Source organism: Alosa pseudoharengus, unplaced genomic scaffold, assembly GCF_046254945.1.
Source record: "Alosa pseudoharengus isolate Yale_2024_CS ecotype anadromous, Long Island Sound unplaced genomic scaffold, YU_APseudo_1.1 YU_APseudo_1.1_scf_18, whole genome shotgun sequence".
Lineage (NCBI taxonomy): Eukaryota > Metazoa > Chordata > Actinopteri > Clupeiformes > Clupeidae > Alosa > Alosa pseudoharengus.
Window position 1 is genome coordinate 19,109,327 of NW_027468650.1, and position 22,541 is coordinate 19,131,867.

At 43.9% G+C, this 22,541-nt stretch overlaps 1 protein-coding gene across 2 annotated transcripts in view; it reads right to left on the reverse strand.

Moving 5' to 3' along the window:
• Positions 1-302: 302 nt before the first annotated feature.
• The window catches only part of LOC143131051 (E3 ubiquitin-protein ligase RNF152-like), a 29,082-nt gene continuing 6,843 nt past the window's right edge, over positions 303-22,541 (reverse strand). Inside the window, exons 2-3 of one of the 2 annotated variants that reach the window (XM_076290423.1) lie at positions 14,176-14,242; positions 303-3,974 (exon numbers count right to left, since the gene is read on the reverse strand). In XM_076290423.1, coding sequence (XP_076146538.1) covers positions 3,071-3,724 — 654 coding nt within the window. In that variant the 5' untranslated portion in view covers positions 3,725-3,974; positions 14,176-14,242 and the 3' untranslated portion in view covers positions 303-3,070. The remainder of the gene's footprint in view (positions 3,975-14,175; positions 14,243-22,541) is intronic. The other variant, XM_076290424.1, reaches the window with a different exon arrangement.

The window sequence follows — 22,541 nt, forward strand, 5'->3', positions numbered from 1 at the left end:
AAAACATGATCATCCATCCATGACCAAGTTGAACTCATCGGAGCAAGCTATTTCATTTAATGGAACTGGACACTAATCTGTTGGCCGTTTTAGGTGCAACTCCTTTCCTTCAGAACACTTATGAGTGCACACATTTTGTGTGACAAAATACAAAAAAATAAAAATATGTAGATACTTCCATTAGGTCATTATGGTTTGGGCATCACCAAATACAGTATATAGCATTCAAAGAAATCAAAAGAAAATACATAGTGCTATTGCAATGCAGTGTAGTACTGGAAAAAATACACAAACAAGGTGAATTGATTCAAAGTATTATTTAATAGTAAACCTTGGGACATGAACAAACATCACAACAGAGGTACTGTACAACATAACGCGCACACACACTCTCTCTCTCTCTCACACACACACATCATTAAATTGCCTTTCTCTCTCAAGTATACACACACAGGTAGTATATTGTGTTAACCAGAGTCTAGACAAACCAGTACTGACTCTTTACAGTAGTTTTGTATGTTGGTGTTAAGAAAAGGAAGGTACATGTATGGGGGTAAATGAGGCAACTGCTTCCAAAATAAACTAATTTCTCAGGCACCTGTTACTTGCATATGTCAAATAGACGCTTCATTTTTAATTACATAAAGTAATTATGTCAAAGAAACTACAGGGTCATCAATTAGTCGCAAAGGTGTCTTTTTGGCTTTTTAGATGTTCTCACTTTGAATCTTCTCAAGAAATAACCTACATGAGCCAATCAAATGTGCCAAAGCCCATAGACGGAGATGAAAGTAAATCATATTTCTGAAAGAGCAAGTTTGATTTCAGCAGAATTCCATCCACTGACATTGTAAAAACATTGGCTAATTTCTGCTGGAATGACTGAATATGTTGAATGTATTCCTGGAAAACACACACACACATACACACACACACACACACACACACACAATGATTACTTAACAGTCAATTTTGATATTGCCACAAAAGGAGCAAGATGCACCAGTTTGTTGATGGCTACCATCTCTGAAGGGCCATCACAAACTGACCAGGCTGGAGATATGGGATATCAGTGAGTGTATGATCAGATTATTTCACATCAGTCTACAAATCCAGTGCTCCCATGCTATCTAAATCTCTCTATTCTCCCTGCCACCTTATTGATCATTTGATCTACTTCTCGCCTATTTGCCCTAGCAGATATACCTTCTACCTCACATTAACATGCTGGGCTGTAGTATCTGTTGAAAATGTTGAACAATAAGTTAGCTGCGTCAACCACACTGTGGCTTGTCCATCCTATTAGGTTTAATTTCTCTACACAGATGGACAACTCTGGCCAACATGCTGGGCGTTTCAGGGCCAGCCGCTCCAACTGGAACACATCAGTTTCATTGTTTCCCCTTTTTATCAACTGAAAGCCACAGTTTCAAGTTCTACAGATGGTGTAATCGTTTGTCAGACATGTGGTATGTCTCACAAGCAGACAACTAATATGAACTTTTTTTTCGCCAGTTTCCTTTGAATCTTGGACCAGGGAGAGAAAAAAAACATCACCACATGACCTGCTGACACTCCTCCCAGTCTGTAGACAAAAGGCTGCTTCCTCAGTCATACAAAAACACATATAACTGCAGACAGTGAAACACAATCATTGCTTTTTTGCTTTACATGTTGTCTATACAAAATGCTTCACCCTGTTTGTTTGTGTATACACTCTAAACTGAAAAGAGAAAAGAGAGAGCCAAGAGGAACAAGTAATTTGGCACACATGGGATAAGTCAAAGGTCTCTACAGACAACCATAGTATATAAATCAATGAGATTACTGTGTAGCTAGTTAAGCTACACATACACATACACACACACAAACTATGATCACTGCTCCACCACTCTCTTACATGACTCAAAGCCTGCACTCAGCATCAGATCAATGAATGCAGAGTGTGTGTGTGTGTGTGCCACAGGCAAGATCAAACACTAACCTCTTCCCTTTTAAAAGCAGTACCTACATTGTGTTTTCTTGGGTGGACAAGAGGACATTTAAAGAACAAAGAGACATACAGCAGTTTCTCTAGGGACTCTTCTCCAGGGACTACAGAACACATTATTGTTGTTATTACTATCCAGTCTCCTACCACTGGCATGGTGGATCTGTGCTTTAAGTTACACGCTGCTGGTATAACAGTATTATATTAACATATATCTCCCTGTTCTGTTTAGTTTGCTTTTGACAACACCAAGATTGAGTGATCACTGCATACGCTGTTATGACCAAAAGCGTTGTCCACACACCTTATTTTCTTGGTGATCAAATGAAATAAAACACAGAGCCCATTCACAAATACTCAACTACATTGCGAGCATGTCTACATGTTAACACAGGACACAATGTGTTGTTGTTGTTAAACTACACAAGCCAGGCCAAGGTCTAGCTACTGGATTATATGTCTCACATTGTGCAGTTGTGTACTCTTTTACTTACATAGGAAAAACCAAACAGTAAGTAATAAACATGAAAGTAAATGCTTCTACTGGCCAACACCTACTGACCGCATATAGAGGGAGTGTCCGGCCTGTTTTAGGGCTGCTCTGGGCAGGACAGACCCTGATGTTTTTTTTATCCAGTGCCCGGGGCAAATTAATCAGCTCTGAGACACCTCGAGTATCCAATGACAGGGATGTAGCTGTGTTTGTGTGTGTGAATTTGGGTGTTTGTTTGTTTGTTTGTTTGTATGCAAGAGTAATTCTGTTGCATTGTATGAACTGCATATCTCCACAGTCCCAAAAAATTCAAAACAAAAGTGTAACATCCATACAATCCATGAAGCCATTTTTTAACGTTCACATCCACTTTCCTCTCACTTTCCTCACCATGGGAGGATGTTAGAAGTGTGTGCTTGTGTGTGTGTGCATATGTGTGTGTGTGTGTGTGTGTGTGTGTGTGTGTATGTGTGTGTTTGTGTGTGTGTGTTTGTGTGTGTGTGTGTGTGTGTGTGTACGTGTGTGTAAGGGGTAAGTGTATGGTTAAGTGTATGGATCTCAAAACACACAGGGGCCTGTGTGTGAGTTCATCCACAGGAGATGACGGTGAAGCGCTTGGAGATGCAGGACATGTTGTGGAGCACGATGCCCAGTAAGAAGAGCAGCACGCAGGCCACCAGAATGACCGTGCACACTCCCGACCACGTGGAGCCCTTCCCACCCACACCACCTCCCCCCACCGCTCCTCCTCTCCGCTCCTCCTCCACCTCCAGGCCCTCCAGACTGCCCAGGCCCAGGGGCTCCTGTTCAGGCATGGCCACCAACGCCACGCCGCTGCCCTTGCCCCCGGGCCCCAGGCCTGCCGCCCCGCCCGGCAGCAGCCGACAGCCCAGTTCCCCCGGCAGCAGGGCCCGCTCCTTGGCCATGGGCAGGGGCAGCATGTAGCAGCCATTGCTGGGCAGGCGGATGAAGACGGGCGTGTGCTCGGAGGCATGCGGGATGGCCACCACCGCCACCAGGTCGGGGTCGTCGGGCAGCTGGGAGACGGACAGGCCGGCGGGCAGCTTGGTGATGCGGCGGCACCACGGGCAGCGCACCTCGCGCTGGCCGCCCCGCATCTGAGTCAGGCACACCGAGCAGCATGTGTGGTGGCAGTCCAGCAGCTTGGGCCGCCGCCGCGGGCTGTAGTAGTTGAAGCAGATCTGACACTCCAGGATAGAGTCTTGGGACAATGTCTCCATTGTTGCGCTTTTCAACTGTCTGCTTGACACCTTGCTTGCGTACTTGCTTTACTGAGAAAATCCGCAGACTGGTTGGTTTAAACAAGTCTTTAGCCAAGGCCGTCTGGTGGGAGAGCCTCAATAAAAACTTGGGATGTGTTTGTCTAGGAAATATAGAACTCCAACAGCGATATAAAAAGTAGAAAAGCCCGGTTGAAATGTTCTTATCAAGGAGATGTCACAAAGCATTCCAGGTCACGTGCTGCTCCATCTGTAAAAAGCACATGCAAAGACACTGATTACACCAAGTCATCAAGAGAGTCTCCCTGAAGACTTCTTCCCCCAGTCTTTCCATCACCCATTAATCCATCCCTTGTGTAAGAGCCCTATTTGTGCTGTGAACCATGTAGAAACGGTCATTAATTAACATTTACAGCCAATTAAAGTGCACAATTCAAAGGTCATCTTCTTCCAATGGGAGGTTTTGTTTACAGACACGACAGAGGTGTCGAATGTCACCCTGTATTTTTTTTCGGTGCTTCTCACGAGACAGGGATGGTGACTGGATTGAGACGGATGACAGGTTCAGCTGCTGCATGACTGAATAAACAAACTGGAAGGAATACAAATGGGCTGCAGCACCTGCCTGCGCACCAACACAAGCCAAAACAGCCCAGTGACTTTCCTAAGTCCTCTCTTCTTACACATCTAATAGCCCCTTGCCTCACTTGACTCATCTCTCATTTCTTTTTCTCAAACCGCAGAACCAAAACAGAGCAACAGCTGGGAGGTGTTCGGGCATGCCGGCTCATCTACCTGCAGCCTCAGAGGGGACTGGCCAATTGCCTAGTCTGCACGCCGGCTAAAGAGGCTTATGCTAGCTGACTAAAGCCGTGCGAAACTGGAGCCATTTCTGCTCGTTAGCGTCACCAGTCTCTCTTATCGGACTTGCTTAGCTTGCGGCTAAATGATACATCCCCGCTTAAACCAGAGGCAATACTCCCCTTACTCATTGGGTGACCTACTTTCTCTCTTTGCCATGCCAACATCTTGGGGAGAAAAGAAAGAAAATCCTTGGTAATTTTAGAGGGTAGGGAGAGAGACAGACAGACAGACACACACACAGTGAGAGGGTGAGGGAGAGAGAGAGGAAGAAAGAGAGAAAGAGCTACTCCCTTCATGAGCCATGCAGACATCCAGAGGGTAGCTTTACAATCCCTTTCTAAGATAAGGGTTTGCTTTGATCTGACATTAATGCTGTGTGGCAAAACACCATCTCACTCTTTCCCTGCCTGCCTCCCTCAATCCCTCCCTACTTTCACTCTCTCTCTGTCTCTCATCCTCTCATCTCCTATGTCTCTGCTTTTCACAACTGCACTCATTTTTCCACTAATTCTCTAATGTTGTGTGGATATATTAACCTCCTACTGAGCAGAAGATGGGATAAAAGCACTTTTTGAACTATAAAGCTATGCAATTTAGAAAAAAAATCACCACACTTTCAAATGTTTTTCCCAAACATTATTTATGCACTGTACATTGGTTCATGCATGTAAACCATTCATTACAAATTGTATTAATTATAGTATTAACATTCACCAGTGCTGTTAACATCTGCATACTGAAGACCTAACTGATGAAATTGGACATTGATGCATGTTATCCCCTGATAATCACACAAACCAACATACTGAACACCAACAGGAGAAGAGAGGAGGTGAGAGGAGACAAGAGGAGAGGACAAGAGAGGAGAGCCCACAGATGTCACCTGCTAGTGCCCAAGGCGAAGGTGGCACGCGTCAAAAATACACCAAATATTTGCACGGGAAGGGGAGTAGCAATCTATGTTTATCCAACCAACTCTCATATCACAGAAAAAAGAGGAAGCGAGACGATATTAATCAGTATAATAGTCTGCACACATACGAGTTCACTCCCTTACCATTGTTCTTAGCAGTGTGGGATAAGGGGTGTTAAAGGATCACTGAACCCAGGCCACAAAGCCATATTAATTAACATTTCACGTTTCACTAACATTTCACTTCCTAATGGTTTTCAGTGAATAGGAACTCAGACTCATATGGCTGCAAATCAAAACATGTCTATTTCACACTGGGTTTCAGCTGGCTTCTTTAAAAACTCAGGGTGAAGTCTTCCATAACATAATACTGAAATTATATGATTTACAATTAAAATATCAGATTCAAATTTCAGACCACAGTCTGTATAAGACCAGTGTACACATAAAAAAGGACAGTTAAGCACAACTAAAACAAGCAATCCTTTTTCTTTCCCTCAGCTCCCCTGTTGTCTTACAGATCACCTCAGCTAATTTAACCACTATTCATCATCTCATTTAATACCACTCCTATCAGTCAGGCAAATACACTCGTAAGGTAACTGCACTGCCATCGAGTGGGCCTAACAGCTTGTCCTACTGCACGCGAGCGTTCAACTGTCACATAGCATTGAATGCTCTCTGTCCACACTGAATCTGTTCAATGTGCCATTCTACTGAAACATGTTTCTCATTCCACACGGCAGAACAACAATGCTCTCCACTGCTTCACTCATATCCAGTTAGAACATTCTAATGGAAAACAGTAATCAAACTGATTTTGTCACCAACGCTCACTCACGTCCCATGCCGTTAGGATACGGTGTAAGTGATATTTGGCTTGTCTTTGACTTCCTCTGTCCCTACTGTTTCACAGCAGCAGAAACCTGTATGTGAGAGTAGACCCACTGAATGACAGACTGCCTCTAACCAGCAAGGACTGGGGTGGGGGTTGGCTTTGGTTCATGGGGTTGTTGTACAACCGCAAGGTAGAGCAGCAACCACCTCTGGATGTCTTTGTGAGAGACATGCTTCAGGAGAGTCTTCACATTACAGAAGCAAGGACACACTAAAGTGCTAAAGTGGAACACAGAGAGAGAGAGATAAAGACGAGTCATGGAAGAAAGTAGGAAACAGGAAGGAACAAAAGGGCGGAGGAGAAACTGAAAGAGTGGAAAGAGGAGCCCAATAACAAGAGCAAATGAAAAATTGCTGCTGCACTTCATCTTCCTGAGCACCCCTTTGAGCCTCTCATAACAGAGCAGTGGCCTATCTGAATAGAGGCAGATGATGCCCACTAAACCAGGTGCTCTCAGCCTCCCCACCATACATCACACTGAGAACCGGGCTTCACAGGGTCTGCAACGGAAGCACTCCGTTCGTGGAGCATGAAAATAGTTTTAGAAGACTGGTCTAATTTTTTTGAACATATGCACTGCTATCACGTCTGGTGTAGCCAGTTCCATTGATCACAGTAGAAGCTAAATGTTGCAGCAGACGCTACATGAACGGAACATTTCAGTTATGTGCCCAGCGTGGCCTCCCTGTTAGACCCACAGATCTACCACTGCCACTGAGCATCAGAACCACAACACAGAACTCATTGTGTTGATGCTGGAATCACATCACATGATCAAATGGGGTCATGGCACACAGCTAGACTATCATCACCCAATAGCTATACCAATATGTTGTCTTCCCTTAGATAAAAGACACCCGGTTAGTGCTTTATGGGTTCAGTGAAATTTCCCAGTGTATGGATGCTATACTTCAGTTCAGAGACAGGTTGTGATAGGAGCAAGACATAAAATCCATATAACTCCATTTCAGCTCTAAAACCTCCTTCAGTTTGTGTGGAAATGGCTGTTAATAATTCCATTTATGAGCATGGTCTAGATGCAGATTAGACAACTACAATATTCCCTTCAGAGTAGAAAATCTGAGTAGAGGGGAGCGTTCACAATAAATAAATAAATACCATTTATTTTCAAAGTGACAGCGTGCAAAAGGTCCCATCATGCTAGTGTGTGGCCAGATGAGTGTGAAGCCAGAGATATGAGATCATTCACACACACGAGCAGACATTTCAGCATGGGTGTGATTGTGCGAGAGGCTAATCAGCAGGGACAAACCACCCAGGGAGCATCTGAGAACCAAAGTGAGAAAATGGGGCTAAACACTCTCACACACACACACACACACACACGCACACACACACACACACACACACACACACACACACGCACACACACACACACGCACGCACACACACACACACCCACACACACACCCACACACACACACACACACACACACACACACCCACACACACACCCACACACACACACACACACATGCACACAATACCTCTTTCACTGTCACTTAAGTCACTAAGGCTTAATGTTGTAGGCTGTCACATTAATTTAAAGCCAGACGGATATAAGCAGCTTCTTGAGGCCAGGTGGTCACTTGGGGCCAGTAATATACATCATTTATGACAAGATTGATCAAAGTCCAAAAAAGAAACAACTGATTTAAAGTGATGCAGCACCACATGTATTGAATTCACACACTGACAGAAAAAAAAACACGGAGTGACCTCTTTGCAACCACCAAGTAGAGGCACATTACAAGTGCTGTGGTGGCTAAGGACTTATATTGCCCTTCTCCAAAATGTGTGCTACATGGATTCTATTCCTTAAAATTAAGAAACTGGAATGACATAAATACTTAAATTAATATATCCAAAGCCATGCATTGTGTGTGTGTGTGTGTGTGTGTGTGTGTGTGTGTGTGTATTTGCGAGGAGGGGGGCTATTCTCAAGAAATGCCCTGTAACGGTTCCCTGACACCTTGTCATTGCTGATGGGTGTCACTCTGTCATAACACACAGTCTGGCCTCTAGCAGAAGGCCCTGCCAGTCTGGCACCCTTATGAAACCTCCCAGAATTCCCGTCGACTCCCTCATCTCCTTCTCACTGCAATATGACGCAGTTGGGATCAAGAAACTGTTTATGTAAGTAACATGCAACAATATGTATTTATTCAAAGAGTCCATATATTATACAGGCTTATGTAAATCATGAAATACTAAGTAAACAAAAATTGAATAAATATACTTTGTAAAGACTAAACATATTCTTATAATAGCAGTTATGCCTGAAGACCACAGAGATGCAGGGAAGCAAATTGCATTCAACAGTTCCAGGTGGTTTATTAAAATGTATCTCTATGTTTAGACTATAACTCAGCCAGGCACCACATGAAGAAAACATTTACAATGGACAAAACATTCAGGAAATGGATGCATGTTGTTCCACAGTACACTCCGGGACCAATACAACCAGTGCAGACAACATGATACAAAATAGAATAAATACACTTTCCCAGAATTTCCCAAGGAGATTAACAATGAAAACTGAACTGAGTCATGCCTTAAATTAACAGTGTACATTCAGTTGAGAATCACTACAACACAAACACTCCCTCAATACAACACCTTCTGTACAACACAACGATCACTATAGCTGTAGCCCTTCTGTGTAAAGTGACCCCACCCTTAGAAAATATCTTTACCAAAATTGCCTTGTTTACTTTCTGTCACTAATTGCCTGCTATCTGGCCCTTATCCCTAATGCACTTGAAGTCAGTACTAATGGTGGAAAGCCCAATCTCTGCACCGCGATGGCCAGAGTGCTGTGACTCACAGTTGACATCGACAGAATCAATAGGCCAAGCCTCTGATGACACAGCCATTTTCCTATCAATCAGCTTTTCCACAGGTTACTGCATTAAAGGGGGGTTATTATTCCTTTGACAAGCTGAGGAGTTGGCAGAGGAACAGACTTATGTAATGTGTTTATTATCAGTTGCCCGAAACACTGAGGTTCTGTTATGGCTTCAGTGTGGTCTTGGCTTGACAACCCTGAGCCTTTCAAGGACATAGGGGGTTTCATTTCCCATAACAGGCAAGCAGTCCTCTGTGTTGCTGAACATGAAGAATTCCTTTCAGACAGGGGCCAGAATTTTTTCTGAGGTTTCAAACACTTTTATTTCAAATGCAAAACCTTACAGATCACCAACAACAGTTGGCACTAATACAAATGTTGCTAGCATGTTAACTCTAATGTCTCTTGATGGACACAGCAAGCCATGACCTACTGGTTAGCACTTCTGACCTGTAACCGGAGGGTTGCCGGTTCGAACCCCGACCAGAAGTACCCTTGAGCAAGGCACCTAACCCCTCAATGCTCCTCGAGCGCCGCTGTTGATGCAGGCAGCTCACTGTGCCGGGATTAGTGTGTGCTTCACCTCACTGTGTGTACACTGTGTGTGTTTCACTAATTCACGGATTGGGATAAATGCAGAGACCAAATTTCCCTCTCACGGGATCAAAAGAGTATATATACTATACTATACTACTATACAGCACTTCATCGTGCATAGCCAAGGTGGATAGTTGCAATGATAGGTGTGTTTATCTGTCCTCATGACCATAAACCAACTAAATGAATTAGAACACGGTACCAGAACTAGTTGCCAATTAAGAATATGCTTCAAAATAATGCTGATGCATACTGTTGCAGATTGCAAGATGTGTTATGTTCCACAATGTTTGGCTACAGTGTACATATTGTTGTAGTTGCAAATAAATATCCCAAATTAAACATTAGAAGACTCTTCTGCCTGAAAGGGTGCTGCAGTCTGGCCATTGGATGTGTTGATAGTGCGGCTTCATCAACATGTGTAATGTGTGTGCTGGGTGTCGTCTGAGTCTCAGGCACCTGTCAGTGCAGAGAGACGAGCCGCGCAGGAAACTGACACACAGCCACGGAGATAATCCATAGCGACTGGTGTCAGTGTGACAACGACACGCCGTGGTAAAAACACAAGCCGATCAATGAGGTGATTGACAGAAGAGGCCTCCAGCATCCAGCTACTGAGAGGCAAAGATGCATCCAGAGATGATCCATCAAACATGCACACATGCCTACTGTAGATTAGATAATACAATACCTGCCACACACAAATACACACACACACACACACACACACACACACACACACAAACACGCACACACACACAAAATGCACGTTCATGCACACAATCTGATTCATATCATTTTAAACACCTCACTTACAAACTTATCTAACAAGAGTGACTCAAATTCGTTCAGCATCTCAACTGCTAAACACCTTTCAGTGGCACATTTGCAAAGAGCCCTATGTAATCTCTTCTTCTCAAATGTTAATGTCAACATCCTGATGTATGGTACAATGCACAGACTGAGGAACTAGTTTGTAAGTCACAAGAGTTTGGCATTTTGAAGTTTATGTATTATTTTATGGCAAAGTTAGGAGTTATTGTAAGACACTGAAGAAAGAACATTTGAGAAATGACAATACTATTTCATCCATATGTCCATAGTCAAGTGAAGGGTTGAACTTGTCACTTCAAATATTCTAGAGATGAATGAATACTGCATCACTACACTTCCACCTCAACACAAATAAACTGACATAGTAAACACAAAATAATAAATAAGTTTACACTAAAGTTTAGATGTTTGACCATTAAACAATAAATCAATCAAAACAGGGAACGTTGATAGACAATGACTAAGCATGGGCTATCAGTAATGGCGCCGCATTACACAATGATTTCTCATGTCACAGTTTACTAAGCTATCTTACATCCAAGCGTCTTGAAAATAAATTGAGTGAAGTTTTTTCATAACAAGGGAATTATTTCACAACCAGAAAAAGTAAATTAGATCAGCTCGCCCCACAGTGCCAAACCCTCCTCCGTCCTCTGGCAATTAGACAGCCATCAAATGCTTTCTGCCTTCTTCGCCTCAAAAAATGTTTCCCATGTGTTGCCAATTCAACATCCTTTGATGTCTGATTTCCCCCCTGACACTCCTGCTGTCGGACAACTCTGCAAAAATAAAATGCACTCAAGGAACAAAAAAATGTAAAATGGATGGTATGAGGGCGACATGTTTTTGCAAAACCTCAAAACAACTAAACAAATGACAGGTGAGTAACATCAAAGGGTGAGTTTTTGACAGCCATTTATGGGGGGGAGGGGGGTCTCACAGTGGTGAGGAATAGATAAACAGTCGGAAGGGCGAAGACCCAGAATTCTCCATTTTGGTGCAGTGTTTGATCCGAGATTAAAATGCAAACACAAACAACCACACACAAAACCAGAATGATACATAAAGCAGTGATACAAACATGGCCTATAGAGTACTGAATGTATGGAGACATGCAGGCTATTCTCGCTTACAGTAGACACACACAGGGAGATGACCCTTAGAGGTAGTTTTAAGTCAAACGGCCACAGAGTGGTCCTTATGTCTGTGTTCACAATTCTCCACTTAATCAACATAGAAAATCAGTGTTGATTGTCATGTCAGTATTCATATACATGGTGTTACATTGAGATGCTAATCTCTGGAAAAATTCAAATATCTCTCAGTCATTCGAGGAGTGTGTGGTCTTCATACACCAAATATGTGTGCAATTGATTGCACTACATAGACAGGGTGTTCCTGAAAGAAACAAGCAACCTGCATAATTTGCATTTGGCCTATACATGAGCGCAAGGTCAAAGCTGTTCCACCCCACAAATGCACTGAGGATGCATCAAAGACAGATTACGGTGTCTAGGTAGTCATAGAAACACTAAGGGCTGTATTTACAGTCTGCATTGTTCTAAGCTATGTCTAAGGGCTGAGCTACAACAGGCGCGTAACTGAAGCGTTCCGTTCGCATTGCGTCTGCTGCAACAATTAGCTTCAATGGAAGTAGCTACACCAGACGTGACAGTGGGACGTACGTTCGAAAAAAATAGACCATTCATCTAAAATGGATTTTACGCGTCGCGAACGGAATGCTTCAGTTACGCGCCTGGTGTAGCTTCGCTGTAAGGTATGAGCTATACCAGGCGCGTAACTGAAGCATTGTGAACTGAACGTACGCCCCACTGTCACGTCTGGTGTAGCTACTTCCATTGATTATAATGGAAGCTAATTGTTTCAGCAGACGCTACGCGAACGGAATGCTTCAGTTACGGCTCCCACACACAGCTGCGTTCCGTCAATGCATGCCAGTGGGTGTTCCCGACGGTAGCTATGCAAATGACTTGAAGTAAAACCGTAATGTGATTGGTTGGTGCCGTCCGTAGATTGGCTTGATTGGCCGGTGCCGTCTGTCGGTGCAGCAACAGCTGAACTCCTCAACGCGAGCGGCGGGAGAAACGCGACGCGACGGACCCACAATTCAGTTCGGCAACGGATCACGTGAGCCCATGTAAAGTGAATGGGATGCGTCTCCAGCAACGCGAAGCACGCAGCTGTGTGTGGGAGCCGTAAGGCACCTGGTGTAGCTCAGCCCTAAGCCTTAAAAACACTTCTTAAACACAGCTAGTATGCGACCAGCTAAACAGGGAGGTAAGAATGATGTTTAGGTGGCCAGGCAGTGTAATCATCATAGGCCATAAATGAGGGGTATTCATCTCTAGACAGGTGCAGGTGATGATCAGCTGTCAATATAAAACAACAATTTATGAAAGCTGATTATTCAAGAGGTGTTTGCATGTTAGTGACTTGTGAATTAATTACAATAAATTACAATAAATTAAAATATAAACACCCTGGGGGTTGCTTTACGAGTGTCTAATGTAGTTGTTTGGGCAGTTTAAGCAGAGACTTCCTATGTAAGTAGCGTAACAAACTGCATTGTTGGAATCGGCATGATGACGTTTTGCCTTCTGTTTACATCCCAGTCACCATGGTAATAAACATGTTGGTGCATGGACAGTGAGCAAGTCAGTGTAAAGAATAACAGGTTTTTTTAGCCTATTGTAAGCCTTTTTTAGCATAGGTTTGTAAAAAAATAAACATTTATTACAGAGCCATAAAGTGATATACAAGATTTTGGAGCCAGTCAAACAGTATTGCATTTCTCTGGAAATTAACAATTGTCATATAAAGGCTTAAAACGTTTCAAATGTTAAGTCATTTGATGTCTCAGGTAGGAGCATGACCTTTTTGCCAGTTTTAGAATAATTGATTACCCCCTCAGCACCAAATGTTACCCAGTATGCATGATATTAAAAATGCCCTCAGAGTGTAGCACAGTAGCTGCCTGTCTGCTCTAGGTGTTAGCTGCAGCAACTCGAACTAGGTAGCACCGATTTCTGGCACCGAGCCAGAATTCTCCATTAAGTTCGCTACAATGTAGCACACAATTGCAACAAAAACAACAAATGGGTTTGCATTTCATGTTGTCCTCCCAAGAGGGTAATACAATTGATGTTTTCAAAGAAAAATCACTCATAATTTCTCATAATTTCTTCAATATATACCTTCCCTCATAGACTACACTTCTGCAAAGATCATAATGGCCTAGACGAGAGAGTGCAAACCCAGCAGCTCACTCTTAGTAATTAAACGGAAATGGAGCAAAATGTCATAGGCTAGCTATTGACCTCTCCAACATTTAACAAAGAGCACTTAAGAGTAAAAAGCTTTGCCATAACCCATCAGAGAAAGCACCCAAAACGAATCTAAAACAATCGATTAAAAAAGCTTTAATAATGAACAGCATGAGAAAGAGAGACACATACCTTCTCTGATAGGGAAATGGACATAAAATCAAAAGGCGACTCGACACTCCATAATGTTGTGTGGTGTCTGTGAAAAGAAGACAGGACAAAAGAAAAATGAACTAAAAAAAAAGCTGTGCTCAGTTCTGTGCACAACTCAATTTCTACTCTACACCCCAAATTCTTCAGCTGCAACATTTCAAAATAGTAACTCCTGGTTTTGAGAGGGAAAAAGTGTCTGCATCCTGGAGACAGAAACTGTGGTCACTCAAGTTACCAAAGTTCATGAGTGTTAGTAGTAGTATTAACAAGAACAAGTTCAGATGTCTTACAGACAAAACACAGACATGAAGTCCAAGAAGGATAAATTGAGGTGATGTAAACATACTAAATAATACCGATTGGATTATCCAACGGAGTAGAATTTGAACAGCTGGTAGTGTGCTGTTGCTAGCACTGGTGCTCTACAGTAAGCCTGAAATAAAGTGTATTACTTTATACTGCAGTGGCTGCAAAAGCACAATTGATGCAGAATCCAGTACTAAAGACAAGGTCATTGATAATCGATATGAAGCAGACAAGATTCTTAAAAAAGGCTATGCAAACTTGGATAATGATGAAGCACACCATGGACAACCGCTCCACAGTCGATAAGGCACACAAGAGAGATTATGCGAGGTCTAGATGACAAACGCTATGAAACAATGTGGCTGGTGGCCCTGACCTATAATGCAAATGCTGAGTCTGTCAGTGGAATACTCAGGGAGTCAACAGGGCAGGCTCTGTCTAAACACGTCCAGCCACACCCTCACACACACTCACACGCTCAGGCACACAAGCACATTTTAGACACACTGCATGGTGTCCTGTGGATGATTCTTATCCATTTACTGTAACCTCTTCACTGTGGTGTGATATATAGATAGATAAATGGTTTGCTGCATAAGTATCTCAAATATGATCAAATAATTACAATGTATGGTATATTAGTGTTATGCAATGGTATGCATACTCGCAATATAACCAAGTACCAAGCCAAAAGCACAGGAGAGCAGGGATGAAGCTGATTTGTTTGTGCAACATGAACAATAACCACTTAACTGACACTGAATGTATCCACCACTGTAGTATTCAACTGTGAAAGAGGGATTGTTTTTTTTTTATTAAATCAGGGATATAAATAAGCACATTGAACGCCACCTTGTACATGCAACAGTCCCTCTGAGAGACATTCAAAACTACTGACTCAACTTTCAACATATTTCAGTTGGGAACACTTTTGCCAAGAGTGACCACACAGCATTACAGCGGCTTCCATTTCACCTACAATATGATTAATTACTGAAGCAAATTAGCTGGGGTTAAACTGCCTGCTAACTGTGGCACTTCAGCGACAAGTTAAAATTACTGCCGATACAGCAAGGCCTGTGACACCAGGCTGAAATGCTCAGAGAAGGGCAAACCAGGTGACCACACAGGAAATGACAGACCATACTTCAAAATTAGAGGGATAAATAGAGACCGACAAAGAGAGAGACAGTGAGTGAAATAGAAAGAGAGAGAGATGGAGAGAGAGAGACAGTGAGAGAAAAAGAGAGGGGGGGGCTCTAACAGAAAGTAAAGTGTGGACTGAGCACTGGCTTGTCCTTGAGCTACCAGCGTGACACTCAGTCAAAGCTTTCGCCACAGGCCCACTTTATAACGACACCCTAGACACACACACACACACACACACACACACACACACACACACACACACACACACACACACACACACACACACACACACACACACACACACACACACACACACACACACACACACACACACACACACACACACACACACACACACACACACACACACACACACACACACACACACACACACACACACATCTACCAACACCCTGCACCAGGACCCCTAGAAGAGTGATTCACTTACCCATCTTAACTTTTTTTCCTCTCAAAATCTGGAACCCCATTCCAAGCCATACCACTCGCCCCATAACCACATCCCCCAGATCAAATCATACACAGCCTCCCCTGAAGACAACATTCCCATTTCTCCCTCCCCAGTAACCTGTTTGCTGTCCATCTCCCTGCCCCATAACTGCATTCTCCTCTCCCCAACCCTATTTCTTGTCCTTTTCAATCATCTGTATCGTACAGATCTCCAGAGCTCTGCACTCTCGGTGGGTTTGCTTCTCTGAAACATGATGGGGGAGAACTATTGTATTGCTCCCAATTGCGGTCTGTCTATCTGTCTGTCTATGTGGCTGTCTTGCCTATCTATCTTTCTGCCTTGTGTGTCTGTCGATCCATCTGTCTAGTATGCATCTATGTATCTCTGTATGAGAGATGTGTGCCTAAACTCAATTTGATTCAGGAAGCCTAACAAAATGTCACGTGTCTTTAAAGCAAAACTCTTATTGACTATTCCTAATGAATGCAGACTTAAGTGTATGGGTCATAGCACACTGTTTGGGCGGCTGAAAAGCAAGCTCTCCTGTCCTCCCTGAACAAGGCTAGTGCGCACACACACACACAATCTCTCAAATGTGCTTCAGAAAATCCAGAGCAATACAGTCAATGCAATGCCCTGTAGCCATGGTAACCACTTTTTTTTTAATCTGTGTTGGTGGAGAAAACCCTGACCTCGGCCTGAGCTCTCAGACGTGAAGCATCGATTTGGAACAATTACAAAAAACACTTCAAACTGTAAGGAGAAATGGGGATTCAATTTGTCTCCAACAGAGAGCAAGGGAGGACTTGGAGGCTGCTGAGGGTCTTTTAAAAGCTTTAGGTTGCATGTGTAAATAATTAAAATTTTGGTGGTTATGAGTGTGACCAAAATCAATGAAGTTCCATCATCATCGGCAGGCATCGGCAATATAATGACTATGCATACATCTAGTTCTATTAACTAACGGTCAGACCGCAGTCAACAACAATGACTCCTAAAGACTCCATAGAGACAAAAGAGACATGATGATAACATGTCTTGTTAAATTGGAGTTATCCCGGAGTCAGCCAATCATGCTGACGTGTTCTCAACACACTGGGAAGCAGTTATGACAGGAGCACTGTGCAGCAGGCACAGAGGTGTGAGCGTGGTATACGCAGTGGCAGACAGAAGTGTGTGTTGACACACAGCAGAGTGGCACATCGAAGAAAGAGACAGGAAGATGCAGGGGGGAGAGAGAGTGAGAGAGGAAGATGCAGGAGGAAAAGAGGGAGAGGGAGAGAGGAAGATGCAGGAGGAAGAAAGGGAGAGAGGGAAAGAGAGAGAGGAAGATGCTGGGGTAGAGAAAGAGCACCTGTGAGGGACAGGACTGCCATGATTACTAGCAGTAACAGAGTGGGTCGTTGTCACCCTTGGTCCCGTCGCCAGGGGAAATCAGCACTTTCTAAACTAATTAGCCTGGTGAAAACTGCTGAGGCTTAAACGCTTAATTACATCACGTTGAAAATGAACTACAGCCAGACAGACACTGGTGCATGCAATAACCAATACACATCAAACAGACCCCCCCCCCCCCCACACACACACACATAGTCTTGTCACTCAACTCACAAAACACACACACACCCTCTTTACCTTTTCTATCTCTCTCATATATTAATTCTATATTGTCTTTTCCCAACAAATGTGGATTTATCTCCTTTATATCTCATGTCTATCTCTCCCCTATGTTCATCTCTCTGTCTCTCCGTACTGTGTGTGTGTGTGTGTGTGTGTGTGTGTGTGTGTGTGTGTGTCAGGAGTGAACAGTCACAAAGACACACATAGAAGTTTTAACCTTCACCAACATCATTTTCACACAATGTCATTGCACACATGATGGGTGTCCCAGCAGTCTAAAAAGACCATGTGCCTGTTGTGCAAATCACTGAACTGAACTGATACACTAGCAACTCCCCCTTCGACAAACAAGGTCATGTCAAGGAAATCACTGTAATAAGTTCTGCATTTGAAGAACACTGTGGTGTGTCATCTTGGATTTGATTTAGGGTGTGGTGTTGTTGGGTTTGATTGGTTTGGTGGTGGTTGAAGAGAGATCCCCCCTCATTATAGTGCTTTGGGTATCTAGATAAACAGTACATGAATAAATCTGATCAGCTAAACAAATGACAGTCGTAGTGTATCCAATTGCATCGAAGTCTGGAATCAGTCAGTTAACATCGGTCGTATAGTGTTATTCAATTGCGTGCAGTGAGATTTTCAAATGCGTGCTTGGTGTCACCCCCCAATCCCAACCTCCCCCTGGCCGAGTTGGGACATTACATTATTTGTGGCCAGACCCTTAATCTTTCCAGGCTAGAAAGTTTGATCAGTGACAGATAAGATTGTGTCAGTGCAGCATCCACATGTAGGCCTAACTCTAGGGGAGTTTCCACTATCCGATCTGGAACTTGGTTTTACGGGGCCGGGGACATTTGTGCGTGTTTCCTAGAGACGAACTGACCCGTAACGCGACGTTCCCGGGAACTTCTACGGGGCCGAACAGAGTACCTGCCTCAGGGTAGGTACTTCAGTGCGGCCCTGAAGAACTCAAGATGAAAACGAGGTGTCTGAGAGAGGACAGAGGACTGATCCTTGGTTTATTTAAGGAGGTTCCTTTCCTCTCCTTATTCCCAAGCCCTTCCTCGACGAACAAATTTCAAACTTAAGAGAAAGCTTATGCAGAAAGGACGCTGCAAAGGCAAGCGCCTCCACACAAATGTTCACCACACACACCGAGTGGAATATGACCTCCAGTAAATCAGAACCAAACCCACAGTCACCCCCACAGTGAAAGGGAACGAGGGGAGGGAACGAAAGAGAGTGTGAAAGAAAGATAGCAAAGGGAGAAAGGGAGGTCTGCAGTCACATGAATGACCTCAGCTGAATTTAAAATGGAGGACATTTGATTTGGGTCTCACTCCTAAGCTAATTAGCCTAAAAACACACAGCGGGGGGGCTTACATGCATGAGGCCTCTTGCTGAAATAGTCCATTACCACATGCAGCAAACACACACACACATACACACACACACACACAGTCCCACTCTCACTCTTCAGTCATGTAACAGTCCACCTCCCCCCAGGCAAGGAGGTGCACTTAACCTTAATCGCTGCCATGGTGACACCCACTCTGCTCAGTGATAATCAGCTGGTTTTCAGCACCCACTGAAATGAGCAGATATGCTTTGTATGCATGAGTTCTGCTGCTGCAGTGCTACTTCAATTCAATAGGCCAGTCAAAAGTGTAATAGTTCATGACTCTACATTGCCCACAGTGTATGACAGGCCACTTAACATAAAATCATGAGTAGACATCATTAGCTGGGTTATATTGAGCTCATTCACATGTTTTCATTGCATTCATGAAAACCCGACTCCTGAAATGACCAATTATGTAGAAACATTCATGTGAGCCAATGCCTCAAAACATATTTTGTCTATTTAACATGTTAACCACACCAACACCTGGACACAAATCAACACTAATGAAAAATGACAACAGATGTACATTTGGCCAAAATGTAACATAATGTCAACATCTGTGCCATGACAGGACTGTGGAAGGTGACAGCAGGCACAGCACATTTTTGTTGATGATGTTGTTGTTGTTGTTGTTGTTGTTGTGTGGCGTCTGTCCAGAGGAGCCCTGGCACCATGTCCGACATGCAGCGCTGCCGGTGACGGCCGGCCGGCCGGCCCACGAGCCGAGCTGCTCCCCAGCACCTGGAGCCCAGCAGCCAGCCACTGGGCTGGAGCCGGGCAGGAGGCGGGCTGGAGCCGGGCCAAGTCGGGCCAGGCAGGGCCGGGGATGACAGAAGCGCAGGTGGGGAGCGTCAGGCAGTGCATTAGTGGCAGTCTGCCCAGTAAACGTCCACACCGGCGGAGCAGAACGGAGCCATCTCGGCGCACGGCGGATGGAAAGACAAATGGGAATCGTGGGGGCCGGCCCATAATTCGCTCCTTCTCTCTTTCCAGCTCTCCCTCGCTCTCCATCTCTGTCTGCCTCTCCCGGAGTCTCCATCTCTCTTCCCTCCTACCTGCCTGTCTTCATCTCTTGACTGCTTGCTCTGTGAGGCTCCATCTGTTCCCCGTAATTGTGAGAGGGACACAACAGTAAACATCTCACGCTCCCACCCCCTTGCTGGCTCCTTTATCCTGATGGAGGCTCCCTGTTCCTCCCTCAGCCCTTGGACTGCCTAGTTCAAATATCTCTCCTCTCCCTCTCTAGGGGCCGTTTCTTATTTTAGTTCTTTCTTGAGGCTTGAGTCAATGATGCAAGACTTCTTTAAAGTTTAAATTCTTTAGTATTGTAAAAGGTAGGCTACATTACAGATATTCTGTAGCAATGTACAGATGCATGCAAAATTCTGTCTAGTCATGATCAAAGACTGTTGCGCTCTAACTCCTATGCATCACTGTACATTTTTACTGCTATAAGCCAGTGACGTCAATAACAAATATGCAAACTAAACATTGATTTTACAAAACACACAACAGTCATTCATTTCTAAAACTTAAATAACAATTACAGACATTACAAACTAAATAATTTTACACATTTACACCCTCTTTCTCCTCAACTTCGCCAGTCAGCGCTGTCTCTCCTCCACCAAAGCCTCCTGCATGTCATCGGTGGCCCGTCTGACTGCTCCGCCTGCTCCATCAGTAAGGGGGGTGGGGGTGCTGTTGGCTGATCTCATGCACCCCACTGGTCTTTGTTTTCACATCAGCAGGGAAACCGCTGTGACAAGCACGGCTCGCCAACCTCCCGTCCGAGAACTTCCAGCAGGGGTCAGCCGGGGTCACTCTTTGAAAAATCATCTCCCCCACCCTCCTTGGATAAAAATGCTATTAGCTCCGCCTGAGCCTGCAGGAACACACACTGCCCTGCTGGACTCTGGACCTCACCGAACACATCACAGTAATTCCACAGAGGGAAAATAGCTTTCAAATTCAATCCCCACATCAAATCTAAAAGTAAAATAAGACTACCGTCAGACAGTGAAAGGGAGGGGGAGGGAGGGAGAGAGAGAAAGAGAGAGAGACAGACAGACAGAGACAGACAGACAGAGAGAGAGAGAGAGAGAGCGAGATAACCTGCATGGTGCAGATGAGGGGGAAACAACACTGCTTCAATATTTACATACCAATTTCCAGGCCAGGCACTCAGTGCATACAAGTTTTCATCCGCACTAGCTCTACATCCAAGCACTGCTGGCCTGAAACCATGTGAGGCTCTGATTATGTGTACATGAGTGCGGCAGCGGGCACTAGGGTAGGCGCCCTCCTGGGATGATTTGGATGCACCATTAATAAATGGACCGAGGAGGGAAAGCCACTGAGAAGGACGGTCAGACACGCTTTAATTATAAAAGTGGGTCAGGTGTCTGTCTAGTGCCAGCTCTTAACAATGGAAAATCCATACCAGCAAGAGATGTGTTAAAGGGCTCCTCAATTAGAAGGATACTTGTAAAATGATTAAAGGCAAAAAAATCAACATGCCACTGTTTTGAAGTCCCTGGAATACTGTAATCGATGAAGAACTTTGAAGAATTTATGGTTATGGTTTTGTCCAAAGCCACACACAATGCAGTAATTTCCTGTGTATTGACCGCACTGTGTATAAATCGCAACAGTGATTTGCGCAAAAAAAAGCTAAAAAAATGTGAATTGACCACTGTCATGTATTAACCACAGTGCCCAATAGCCCAATACATCAGCATCAGATCATACTTTATTCAGAAAGAAGAAAAGAAATGCCTTCCCATGTATAGACCGCCCCAGTCTATTAACTTTATAGCTGAATAATTTTCACAAAAGTAAAATTTGGAATATTGAACTGAAGCTTGACTGATATCGCAAATCAAATTGCAATCCCAATGTTGGAGATTATTTAGATTATTAGAGACAATTAGATACAGTATTTTTCTAAAATCGTGCAGCCCTAATATAAGTATGGAACGTCATGGTCTTCTTTGTGCAGCGTGCCAAACATTTAATGAAAACCACATGTAGCATCTGTTATGACCCATATGAACATCCTTGGCCTGTTTGAAAGGGACCCAAGTCCTCCAGAGGACCGCCACATCTGGCCTTATATTAAAGATTAATGTGAGACAGTGGGGCAACTTTTCTTGATCTAAAACCCAATCGGTGAATAATGTTTGTAACCACACAGCGTTGTCTGCATGGAGGCAAGTGGGTCAGATACAAGTGAATGTCGGTGACTCAGACTTCTTATTCCAATGAACACAAGGCTACATGACCTAAGAAGGGAGGACAGTCACAAAGGATCATCACAGCTCTGTAGCCCATCTAGTCTTCCCTTTAGCAGACTGATTCAGTCCATCCTCCCACATCCTTTCTTACTCAACTTCC